Source organism: Oryzias melastigma, linkage group LG17 (genome assembly GCF_002922805.2).
Source record: "Oryzias melastigma strain HK-1 linkage group LG17, ASM292280v2, whole genome shotgun sequence".
Lineage (NCBI taxonomy): Eukaryota > Metazoa > Chordata > Actinopteri > Beloniformes > Adrianichthyidae > Oryzias > Oryzias melastigma.
In genome coordinates, this window is record NC_050528.1 from 28,954,270 (window position 1) to 28,967,809 (window position 13,540).

The 13,540-nt window shown below is 37.9% G+C and overlaps 1 protein-coding gene across 1 annotated transcript in view; it reads left to right on the forward strand.

Moving 5' to 3' along the window:
- Positions 1-13,540, forward strand: part of cc2d1b (coiled-coil and C2 domain containing 1B) — a 29,143-nt gene that overhangs the window by 3,959 nt on the left and 11,644 nt on the right. The window contains exons 4-9 of the mRNA XM_024281413.2: positions 5,280-5,399; positions 8,090-8,230; positions 9,095-9,425; positions 12,348-12,466; positions 12,896-12,974; positions 13,154-13,213. Of these exons, the coding sequence (XP_024137181.1) occupies positions 5,280-5,399; positions 8,090-8,230; positions 9,095-9,425; positions 12,348-12,466; positions 12,896-12,974; positions 13,154-13,213 (850 nt within the window). The remainder of the gene's footprint in view (positions 1-5,279; positions 5,400-8,089; positions 8,231-9,094; positions 9,426-12,347; positions 12,467-12,895; positions 12,975-13,153; positions 13,214-13,540) is intronic.

Here is a 13,540-nt window from a genome sequence, read left to right on the forward strand (position 1 = left end):
GCATATTTTGACTGACTCACGTACCACTGGGTTATCAATTACAAGAGGTTTAGATAATGGGAGTTGTGCACCAATTAAAGATGGCAGCGACAGGGACCCAAAAGAAAGTTTTTCCATCTCTACCCAAGGAGGGCCAACCTTGGTTGAATAATATGCCCAAAAAGACACACAGCACAAATTTGCAGCCCAATGATAATACCGAAAGTTTGGAAGTGAGAGCCCACCCTCACGTTTTGCTTTCTGTAGGTGTTCCTTGCGAAGACGTGGTTTTTTACCCTTCCATATAAACGATAAAATGATAGAGTCTAATTCTTTAAAAAAATTATTGGGAATGTAGACAGGCAAGCTTTGAAATAGATACAAACATTTCGGCAGAATAGACATTTTAATTACGTTTACCCTCCCTACCATTGAAAGGTAGAGAGGAGACCACTTAGATAAATCTTGTTGTATGGACATCTTTAGTTTGTTAAGGTTTTCCCTAAAAAGTTTACAAAATTCTCTTGTTACAGTTATGCCTAGATAAACAAAACTGTGTTGAGCGATTTTGAAAGGAGAGTCAATTTTTTCCAGGGCAGACTTAGATAAATTAAGGGGCATCAGCTCACTTTTGTGTAGATTAAGTTTGTATCCTGACATGCTCCTGAATTTAGTCAGGAGAGTAAGAATATGAGGGATAGTTTCTTCGGCTCTGGATATGAAAAGCAAAAGATCGTCTGCATACAGGGCTAGTTTATGTTCCATACCCCATCTTGAGATACCATGAATGGAAGTGTTGTTTCTAGCTGCTATTGCTAATGGTTCAATAGCAAGAACAAACAAAAGCGGGCTAAGTGGGCATCCCTGTCGCGTACCGCGATGCAGTCTGAATAGTTTTGAATAAGTATTATTAGTAAGCACCATGGCGGAGGGGCACGCATATAAAAGCTTGATCCAGGACAGAAAGGAGCTGCCAAACCCAAATCTGCGCAGGGTTTCAAAGAGATATTCCCATTCAACCCTATCAAATGCCTTCTCTGCATCCATGGAGATGATGCATTCAGATTTATCGGTGCTTGGAGTATATAAGATATTAAATAACCGTCGAATACTAAAAAAGAAACGTCGATCTTTGATAAAGCCAGTCTGATCAGGAGATACGATGTTAGGCAAAACCTTTTCCAGCCGCCGAGCCAAAACTTTAGCCAGAATTTTATAGTCACAGTTCAAAAGAGAGATTGGTCTATACGAACCACATTCTATGAGGTTTTTATCTTTTTTAGGGAGAAGAGTGATGCATGCTTGATTTAAGCTATCAGGAAGTGAGCCTTGTGCCCTGGAGTCTATAAACATTGTAGTCATTAAGGGGACTAATTTTTCAGCGAATGTGACGTAAAATTCGCTGGGTAGGCCATCTAAACCTGGAGATTTATGGGGGTTTAGTGCCCTAATTGCTTCCGCAATTTCTTGATTATGTAGTGGTGCATCCAGCATTAGGGCATCATTAGAACTTAAAGTGGTAATTGGTAAATCTCTGAAAAATTCAGATAAAAGACCGGAGTCACAAGTATTATCAGAAGTATATAATCTGCTATAGAAAGATTGAAAAGCCGCATTTATTCCTTGCTGATCAGTTATTAATGTACCATTTTCTGTCATTACCCCACTAATAACTTGTTTAGCTCTTGCGCTTTTTAATTGCCTTGCCAACATTTCGCCCGACTTATCTCCATGTTCATATACATCACTCCGATTTTTTAATAGTAGGTACTCAGTGTGGTGTGAAGTGAGCCTATCATATTCAGCACTGAGAATCAGACGTTCTTTATACAGAGCATCAGTGGGATTTTGAGAATGTCTACGGTCCACATTAGCAATTTGTTTTCCTAAAGTTTTCTGTCTAGATATTGACTCACGTTTCTTTTTAGCTGTAAAATAAATAATTTGACCTCTAAGGTAGGCTTTAAGAGCTTCCCAGACAGTTCTGATGGGAACATCAGGTGTCAAATTAATTTCTAAAAACAGGGAGATCTGATCAGAAATATATTTGACAAAATTAACATCGCTTAATAGAAGAGAGTTGAATCTCCAATGTCTCCTATGAGTAAATAAATCTGGTATGGTAAATTTTAACATTAAAGGTGCATGGTCCGATATCACAATGGGTTGATATTCACATAGTTGAACATTCGGGGTTATCTTCTTATCAATGAAAAAGTAATCAATTCTACTGTAAGACTGGTGTGCACTTGAAAAAAAAGAATATTGTTTATCCTGCGGGTGCAAAAAGCGCCATATATCTAAAATACCATATGTTGAGAGGAAGGACTGCAAGTAAGAAGCAGATTTAGATACAGTGTAGCCAGTTTTTTTTAGAAGATCTATCCAAACCCGGATTCATACATAAATTAAAATCTCCTCCTACTATGAGCAGGTGAGAATTCAAGCATGAGATCCGACCAAAGACCTGAGAGAAAAAGAGGGGATCGTCATAATTAGGGGCATATATATTAGACAGGATCACATTGAGGTGGAATAATGTCCCGATTACTATAACATATCTTCCACTAGGGTCAGCCAAGACAGAAGAAGCAGTGAAAGGTATCCTCTTATGTATAAGAATTGCTGTCCCTCTGGCCTTCTTCTGAAAAGATGAATGAAAAAACTGCCCCACCCATCCACTTTTCAGACGTGAACTATCTGAAGTTTTGAGGTGAGTTTCTTGAATAAACACTATATCCGCTTTCTTATTTTTCAAATGTGTCAGCACTTTTTTTCTTTTGATAGGATTATTTAGACCTTTAACATTCCATGTGATAATATTAATAGAGCTGGCCATAATCATGTTTACTTGTATTTGATATTGAAATGAATCATTATCACATTTTTTAATTTAAAGAGAGAAAAAAATGCAAAATAAATAGTAAATACAAAAAAAACGAAAGAGAGAGAGAGGAAAAAATTACAAAATACTGACTCGTAAGGTAGAGTAGATGAAATGTAAAATATAGAATTCCCCCATCAGCAGATGTTGACAGCAAACCCCCAAAATCCCAACAAAAAAAGAGTAAAGCAAATAACAATGAAAAGTAAAAAATATCCCTAAATCCCCAGGCGACATTAGCTGCCAGAATATGCAGCACACCTTCCCTATCTAAATACAAAACTTCCCGATTATTTCACTCTATCTATGCTACATGTATACTGAAATGATAAGTAGCATAAACATCAATTTTACTAAACTAATATACATAAATAGATTCCGCTGTACTTTATCGGATGCACACAAAAAAAAAAAAAAATAAATAAATCCGTCATACCATAAGATTGAGTCAAATTTTAACTCTTACAACTGAAATGCATTCAACCATAGGCATGGGACAGTAAAGAGAGTGAAGAAGAAAAAAAAATCAACCAAAAAGAATCATATGGATTTGAGGAATCGGTGTACTCAACCACTGCCAGTTGGTCCATTCAGTTGGCCGACAGGCCCTCCACAAACTTTTGGGCTTCAGCTGCAGAACTGAAGACGAGGCGGGTGCCATCTGTTTGAACGATGCGCAGCCGGGCCGGGAAGAGCAATGAAGGTCTCAGTCCCATCCTGTACAAATCCGACATCACCGGTTTATAAACTTTCCGCTGCTCCAGTACTTCTGGGCTGTAATCCTCATAGATCCGAAATGGCTTGTCCAAATACTTCAGCTCTTTCCGTTTCCTCGACTCTCGGATCAGCAGTTCTTTACTCTGGTAGCGATGAAAACAAATGATAACCGGTCGCGGCTTTCCTCCGGGAGCCGGTTTTGGGGCCGAGCTCCGATGAGCGCGGTCCAATTCTGGAGGGGTGGAGAACGTATCTCTGCCAAAAACATCCTGAATCAGCTGCGCGAAGAATTTAGATGGTTGCGGTCCTTCGATGCCCTCTGGAAGTCCCACTAGTCGTGCATTGAGACGTCTATTCCGACTTTCCACATCCGCTAGCCTTGCTTTGAGTTTGTCATTATGGGTTTGCAGTGTGGAGCATGTCGCTTCCAATTTGGAAACACGTTGATCCATTGTGTCTGCATTGTCTTCCAGCGCCGTCAGTCGGTCGCTGTGACTGTCCATTTCTTCCTGTAATCCATCAAGTTTACGATTCACTTCATCAAAAAAAGTTGTTTTCAATTCGGCTACTAGCGTCGACCGATGTTCAGCTAGCAATGCTAGTATATCAGCTCGGCTGGCGGCTGGAGCGGAGGCAGCGTCTGGGTCGGGAATCTTTTCAGTTGATTTGGCAGATTTAGGTGGCATGACTGGGGTTGGTAAAGAAGTAAGAGCTTGAGAAAGTTTTTTCAAAAAAAAGGTTCACGGTAGGTTTCAGTAGATAGGTTTTAGTTCAGTAGCTATAAGAAGGTAAATGTAGCACATGACAGACGAGCAGCGTGTCTACCTCATGTTCCACCAAACCGGAAGTCAAAAAAAACATTGAATCTAAAAAAAAAAAAGGATTTTTTATGAACATTTTGAGGAAGTCCCTCATGATAATTTTTTTTTATTAAAAAAAAAAGTTCTTAGTAGTGTTTTAATTATGATTATTAAGTTTTTAACCAAACCTAAATGTCTTAAAAAGCAATTTTTCATGTTGATCTGAAGCCTCTGTTTCCAAAATTTCCTCTGAGGGGGCGTGGTTTTTAGAGCTGAGCTGAGTATGCCCACCCCCGAGGTGAATTTCTGGTGAACAACTGCTGCTCTGCAGAAACTATGTCTTAGAAAACCGCAGTTTTTTTTTTTTTGGCTAAAAATGGCACTATCTATTAAAAGATCACTGGGAATGCTTTAAAAATAGATCAGAAGATGATCGGAGTGGGAAGATGTTGAGTCTTTTAACACAAAATCTTTAACATACTGTAGCTTTTCAACCATTAACACGATAATTCCAGTAGATTTTGAAGGAGAAAGCGACGCTTTTCTCCTTCAAAATCTACTGGAATTATCGTGTTAATAGTGAAAAAACTAAGGGTTAAAAGGGTGGATTTGTATTAAATAATAATATTTTTGCAAATCATGTGAAAGCTTAGTCACATTTTAGGGTGTTAGCAGACTCATGATCCCAAGAAACTGATTCTCCATGCAGTACTCACATATCCATTAATAGATAAATAACAATGAGGAGAAACAGTTGTAATCATGTTACCTCCAATGATATGTATAGAACATCTCATTTTGTCTGTCAGGCAGACTTTAATCTTTCAGCTGAAACTCTGTTCCACGATGGAACAGACAAAGCTGTCGATTAATCGATCTTTGCTGTTCCCCCCCATCAGGCAGAGCTACAGGAAGTGGTGGGTGAGCAGGAAGGTGAGGTTGAAGAAACGTCTCCCTCCACTTCCTGTCCAACTGCTGAGTGCAGTGAAGCATCAACAGAGGAGTCCTCGGTGGAGCAGGTACACAAGTTCTCCTCACTTCCTGGTGATCTTTCCTATTGATGAGGTAGCTAACGTTTGTAACACGTAATGTTAATCATTTCTGTTGGAGTTTTTATCAAACTTCCTGACACACCTGTTTGCTTTAGAAATGTAGGTGTACTTTATGTTTTATGCAAACTATACAGGAAAAGAAAAGCAAAGGGTGGAATTGAAGTAAACAATTCATACTCTGATGAGATTTCTTAGCTTTCAGGCTAGGGCTGCCACGATTAGTCAATTAGTCATTTCTTTATTATTATTTTATTAATTTGATCTTAGAACTACAATGCTGAAGAGGAAGCACAATGTGACTGAGTATAATAACGATGAAGATGGATCATTATCTAGATAAACTAAGCTAGCATTAGCACAAACAGATTAAAAAAAAAAGCTAAAAAAGAGTATCTATTATGTTGGAGTAAAAATGAGGGGCGTTTCCCCACACTGTCACGGCTAACTAAATGTTTTCTATGCGTCAATGCAACCTCTACCCCAGGGGTCTGCAACCTTTAACAATAAAAGCCATTTGATCTAGTTTCTCACGACCACAAACCAACGAGAGCCACAAAGTTTCACTTAATTGTTAAAAAAAGAACAATACTTATTCTTTTTGTCAATTAAACATTCATAAACTTAAATATTACAAAAATTAAACTACAGCAGTGTCTGTATATTTATATACAGTATATTACAGTTGACTTCTTTTACTTTTGACAGCAGCACACACAAGTTCCTTTCAAAATAAAACCCACTCTGTCAAAAAAGGTTGTCCTGCTGCAGCAGCTTTATTTAAATTAAAAAAGCATGATGTTTTTTATCATTAGGAGTTTGGTATGCCACCATCTTATTTTCCCTTTTACTCTCAGATATAAACATTTTAATATAATTTATTTATTAAAAAAAAAAGAACAAAAAAACTCAAGAAATTTAAAGTAAATGGAGCTTTCTATTGACAACTCCATGGTGTGAGGCACAAAACACACAACTCTAAATCATTTTCAATCATTTTGAACTGCATTTGTTCCAAATTTTACACACTTTAGTATAATTTACCAAATAAAACAGCGTTTGGAGTCTTTAATTTGGCCAACTGTGAATTAAAAACACAAATTTAAAGAACATTTCTATAGAATTTCAAACAGTAAATTAAACTTTTTGCTTAGTTGTTTGACATGTTAAAAATCTAAGCAGAAATGACAAAACTTAAATAGCTAATCTATTATGTATTTTTTTAATTTTTCATTAAAGCTAAAGAGCCATAATAAATTGATAAAAGAGCCACACGTGGCTCCGGAGCCGTAGGTTGCAGACCTGTGCTCTACCCCATCAGAATGAAATTTCTGCTAAAGGAACATCTCTGTAAGAAGAGATCGTCTTTCAGAAATACGTAGAAATGGTAACTAGAATCAAGCAAGACCATCGTACAGTTTGGAATTATAGAGTCAGATTGTAGTGAAGTTGAATAAAGTTATGAGTGTTCAGCAGCAAAAAAATGTACTTTAGTTAAATTTGAGTCAGTGAGACTAACACTTTGTCTTTTGTGAAAAAAAAAGTTTCAGATGCTGATCTCATTTGATTTAATTTTGTTTTAGAAACAAATGAAGGAAAGAAGCTGCATTAAAGGTTTAATAAACTATCATCTGAATTGTCTTTAATTTTAGTTAGTTTAAAGTAGGGCTGGGAATCGATTAAAAAAATAACTAATTAATCGGAAACCTGGAAAAAATTAATCGCAATAATCGCTATAATTTATTTATTTTTTGTCTCAGTATTTGCCGACCACTTAATATCTGCAAATAATCCATCCATCCATCTTCTTGACCGCTGCTTCCCTGTCGGGGTCGCGGGGGTGCCGGAGCCTATCCCGGCTACTGAAGGGCGAAGGCGGGGTACACCCTGGACAGGTCGCCAGTCTGTCGCAGGGCCGCAATCACTCACACATCCACTCTCACATCCACACCTAGGGGCAATTCAGAGTCGCCAATTAACCTATGAGGCATGTTTTTGGATGGTGGGAGGAAGCCGGAGTCCCCGGTGAAAACCCACGCATGCACGGGGAGAACAATCTGCAAATAATCACAATATGAAATCCCACATTTAGAACTTTTATTTTTAATTACATCCATCAATCCATTACAGAAAAAAATCTGGTTAATCGCACTTTTGTGTTGTGACTAATCCCGATTATTCACAATGTTTGACATGTTAAAATTTACTTGTACAATATGGCACCAGACCACTGATCAAATAGTTTTTTGTGAAAAAGTTATCTAAGCCATAAAAATGGCAAGAATAAAGTACTAAAAGCCGACTGAATATTTATTTTTTTGTAAGCGATCATGGGGTTGGGATAATACCCAATGAAAGTTCAACACATGCAGTAAAGCGAAGGACTGTTTCTTCAATTAATACATATTAACGCACTATTTTTTTTTTCATTAATCACATGCATTAACGCGTTAATGTTCACAGCCCTAGTTTAAACGTAATGGTGGTTAAGATTTGTGTTTTTCATCCAGCTTATGCGATTAGTCAACTAATCGCAAAAAGTAATTGGTGGCTATTAAAATAATTGTTTGTGGCAGCCATATGTCAGACAGACTGTTTTGTTTTTACAGTTGTTTTTTTCCTTCTTTTAAAGCTGTGCTGTGTTTTGTGTGAATCATCAGGAACTGAAGGTGTCATCTGCAGCACCTGGTACCCTCCAGCACACTGTGGAGCAGAGGCTGCTCATGTACAGGACAGCTCTGCACAATGCCAAGGCTGCTGGTGAAACCTCCAAAGCCAGGAGATACGATCGCGGCCTGAAGGTTGGTGACGCTCGGCCTGATGAGGACAGAGATTTAACACATCCTTTCAAAATAAACAAACGTTTCCAGAGACTGAAGAGAAGTGACTTTAGACCTACAGAGGCTGTCAAATTATCGTAATAATCACAATTAATAAAAAAAAATCAATATTTTTTTAAAATTGCGTTAATCTCGTTTTTGATTCGGATGGGTACTTCCGTGTTCTGCACACCTGGAGGATGGTCATTTAGGAAAAATATAAATATTAAATAAATTATTAGAGCTTTAGTGCTGTTATGCAAGCGGACTGTTTAATACACGATATGTCACGTTGTCATGGTAACGGCTTCAGCTCGAGGCGTGCATGAACCGCGCTTTATAATAAAAAAAAAAGAAATAATAACCTTTTCAGTTTTTTTTATCTTTAACTGTGCCACAATGTCACAAACTTAAATAAAATACCCTCAAATAAGACTTTTTGCAGCTTTTAATGGGTTAAAAAAATGCTATTATAATCCATTAATTAATTAAATCAATTATTTACAGTCACGATTAATTAATCGCACAAAAAAATATATTATGACAAACCATTTCTCTTTGTGATCAAATTTATTTCTTAAGCCTTTAACACCTGAGGCTTAAACACAAAATCTTTAACATACTGTAACTTTTCAACCATTAACACGATAATCCCAGTAGATTCTGAAGGAGAAAAGCAGCATATGCTGCTTTTCTCCTTCAAAATCTACTGGGATTATTGTGTTAACAATAAAAAATGACAGTAAATCAAAGAACATAAACACAGGAGCTCCAGAGTTAAAGGGTAAAATGTCAGAAAATTTTAAAATCGTAACAATAGAAATGGCTGCTCTTGCTTCCTTCCAGACTCTGGAGTCAATGATGGCTGCTGTCAAAAAGGGAAAGCCCATAAACGAGGCGGAGATTCCTCCACTCGTTGCCACCGGAGCTTCAAGCACTGCGCCTCCTCCTGCTGTCCCCGCCAGGCCTGCTCCCCCTGTTCCTGCAGCCCCCGAGCAGAAGCAGCATGTGGAGTCGGAGGACCCCACAGCACTTCCTGGTGTGCCCGATTCCATAACACCCAGCAGTGAAGAGGAGCAGTCTTCCTCTGCAGCTCCACTCTCTGTCAGCAGCTCATCTTCTCCAGAGGAGCAACCTGAGGGAGCTTCGGACTCCTCGCTGTCCAGACAGCCCGCCGGTATGATTCCACATACAAACCCTGTAGGAAGACGAGTGATAACACGACCTACATCCAACCTGAATCCAATTCTGCAGCTTCATGCTTTCGGAGTGGTCAGCAGTGTCCAGACTGAAGCGGGTTTAAGATATACAGCAATGTATGGAAACGTTGCTGCACTTTTTTAGTGAGTTTAGGGCAGGGTTCTGCAACCTTTAATGCAAAAAGAGCCTTTCGGTCCAGTTTCTGACAGGATAAAACCCAGTGAGAGCCACAAAATCCCATGTCACCATCTCTAAAACTACACTTTATTCGTGTTTTTGTGGCCATTAAACCATTCATTATGTATTTTTATTTTTTTTTGAATATCTTTAAATTATTAACCATTTGACAGCAGCAGGTTCCTTTCAAAATAAACACCAACTGTGTCAAATAAGATCCCCCTGAAGCAGCAGATTTACTGGAATTACAAATGCAAGAAAGTCAAAGATGACACTTTGTTATTAGGACTTTGATACGTCGTCACCCTTTGTCTTGTTTAATGCTGCCACAAATGATTACTTTAATAGTCGACTAATCGCCGATTATTTTTTCCGATTAGTCGACTAATCGGGTCATGCGCAAAACACACATCCTAGCCATCATTAGCTTTTACTAAATAAAAACTAGATATATGAATAATGCTAGAGTGAATGCTAAAGCTGAATTTGGCCACTGAAGATGCTAGTGCTGATAGCTGAAGATGCTGAAATTGATTGAAATTGATAGCTAAAAATGCTGAAGTTGATAGCTGAAAACTAGCTAACATATTAGTTAAATGCCAAATTAGCCTAAAAACTGAGAAAATCCTAAATTAGCCAAAACAGCTAACATGCAGCTGAAAAATTAGCTCAACTCCAAGAATCCTAAAAAATCTTAATAAATGCCAAAATAGTCCAAAAACCTAGCATAATACCGTTATAACTTTCAACTTTACTACACTCCGACTCTATATAATATAAAGTAAGAACTAATCAACCAATAAATTAGTCATCGACAATTTAATAGTCGATTAGTTGACTAATCATGGCAGCTCTAGTCTTGTTTTACCATTAAGAAGAAACAAGAACATTGGTGTAGAATCTTAAAAAAAAACCCTATACATGCAAATATATACTTTCAATGGCTTTGTTTCTGATCAGGACGTGGATATTGTGCAGCAGCAGATCAGACTGTGTTTTAAACTTATTCTAATAATAGAATGATGATATTTGTTAAACCCAGGGGTCTGCAACCTACGACTCCAGAGCCGCGTCTGGCTCTTCTGCCCATCCATTATGGCTCTTTGGTTAAAGAAAATTAAATAATAATATGTTTCTTTGAGCCTCCAAAGATCAGTAGCCTCTTCATTGGTTTGATAATCGAGAACTAAACATTTTGACAAATTCCAGTGTTTTAAGTGTGTCTCATGGTTCAGAAAAATACAGTTAATTAGCTCTGTTTTAATTTTAGAAAGTTAGACTTGTGAATTTCTGGCTAAGAAGCACCACAAACGTTTTAAATTAAAATGTTTTTTTTCCATTGCTGAATTTACACTGCTGACCACTAGATTTGCTCCATCGAGATGAGCCTATGTGACACAGGAAATCTTTTATTTTGAAAGGAAGTATTGTGAACCTCTGTTAAAGGTTATAAACTGTTTGAGATTTGGAGAAAAAATATATATTTTCATATTTTCATTTATGCCAAAAAATACTAGTTTATTTATGTTTCTTATAAAAATAAGAACGATGTAAATCCATCCATCCATCCATTTTCTTGTCCGCTTCTTCCCTTTCGGGGTCACGGGGTGCCGGAGCCTATCCTGGCTACTGAAGGGCGAAGGCGGGGTACACTCTGGACAGGTCGTCAGTCTGTCACAGGGCCTCAATCACACACACATTCACTCTCACATTCACACCTAGGGACAATTTAGAGTCACCAATTAACCTATGAAGCATGTTTTTGGACGGTGGGAGGAAGCCGGAGTCCCCGGTGAAAACCCACGCATGCACGGGGAGAACATGCAAACTCCACACAGAAAGGTCCCAGCCGGGAGTCGAACCAGGGCCTTCTCGCTGTGAGGCAAGAGCGCTAACCACTGCGCCACCGTGCAGCCCAACAATGTAAATATAAGGTTTTATTTTTCTAAACAATCTGTGGCTCCTACTGGGTTGTGGTAGGAGTGAAATCGTCCCAAATGGCTCTTTAAATGTTAAAGGTTGCAGAAAGGTTTTATTTAACATGCTAAATTCTAAACAAAAATGCCAAAACTTCATTAACAAAAAGAAGTTAACCAAAACTACAAATCCATTATGTATTAAAACCATTTGCATTTTTCTTCAAAGCCAGAGAGCCACAATGGAGGACTAAAAGGGCCGCATGTTGAAGACCCCTGGTTTACAGGAACAGTCTTCCCTCGTTTATTGTGGGGCTTACTACTATCTCTCAAGATTCTCTGATAGGTCAAATCCACCTCCACACTAAACACTTGATCAATTTTCTCAGACATACATGAACATTTTCATACTTTTCTCTCGTTTAAACTCTCAAAGTTCAAACCTTCATGGAAAAATTCATCCAGGATTATAGAATGAAAACAAACATCTGATCAAAGATTTATGTAGATTTGAAAAGCAGAACGCACTATGTTTAGGAAACGCTGCACGAAGGAGATTAACCGTCATTTTCAACCTTCAATCAGGGCACAGATCACAGTGCATTTTATACAACAAACGCACAGAATTGCATCAAAAAAACTCAGCAAAACAGCAATTTCACAAAAGGTGAATCGCAGTATAGCGAGGGAACACTACAACGAAATATTCAACCATTAATAAAGACCTGGTGTGTTTGCACAGGATGTCAGATCAGATCAACTCCACAACAGCCTTTAAAAAGGTTTTTTCTGCATTAAATCCACAGGAAGTGATGAAACCAAAAGTCTAATATTGGAGAGACAGAGAGAGTACAAAGCAGCTGCTCTGAGGGCAAAGAAGCAGGGAGACCTGGAGAAAGCCAAGCTTTACTTCAGGACTAGTAAGGTGGGTGAGACAACCACACCAAAGTAATACAGATGCTATTTTTTTATCATTTTTATTTATTATTATTATTATTATTATTTTTTGAGGAAAATGTTTTGAATTGATCTTTTGTAAATGTAGAAAATGTGTTTGGTCTTAACTAAAGAAATGTTACAGTATCTGATCTGATAATTGAACTGAAATCTGCACACATTGAATATTTACTGCAGGAATGTATCAGGATTTAAGCTGCAGCTACATTTTAGATGACATTTTTTTATTTTTACTGGAATTCCGATCAAAGCTCATGAAACTCTGTGGTTTGACATTAAATTAGGAAGTGAGGATTACATGGTAGTTGGTGTTGAATCCTGTTGCTGCACGCTCAGACTGCAGCACTTCTCTGAAAGGAATGTGAAACATGACAAAGACTGTGGCTGTTTTTTACAGAAATTCGATGCAGTGATCGAGGCGCTGGAGAAAGGACAAGCTGTTGACCTCAGTGGTCTTCCTCCTTCTCCAGGACAGGGTGAGGAGCAAAATAAGCGATATTTGGTGTTTAGTGAACGAATACAATCCTTAAATTAGTATGGTTAGGTTAGTTAAAGGTTTTGAGTCTTGTTTTGTGTGTTTCTTTTGATCAGAGGATATGAGTCCTATATGTGCATGTGTAACCATTTAAAATCATGGTTGGTTCTTTTTTTACAGATGCAGAAGAAAACTCTGCTGCAGGGAAAGAGCCCACACTTGTGCCCACTGCACCTGCAGGTACAAAGTGTTGTGTGTTGTGCAACATGTTTGTGTTTTCCTTGATTCAAGGTTGTAGATACGACTTATAGTAAAATATTAATCATTTCACTGTCTTAAGTTTATCAAAAGATCAATTAAGTGTAGATTCAAGAGTTACAGGGGAAAGGCTCCAACATCCTTCGGTTTTGCCAAAGGAGTTCCTCAGGTTTCCTTCCTGGGACCACTTCATTTAGTACAATTACTACAGTTGGAAATATCGGATTTTACTTAATTTTAATAAAATACATGATTTTGTATGTTATTTATCTAACAGACTTTTGTTGGAAACTGTCCAAAGTTATTTAA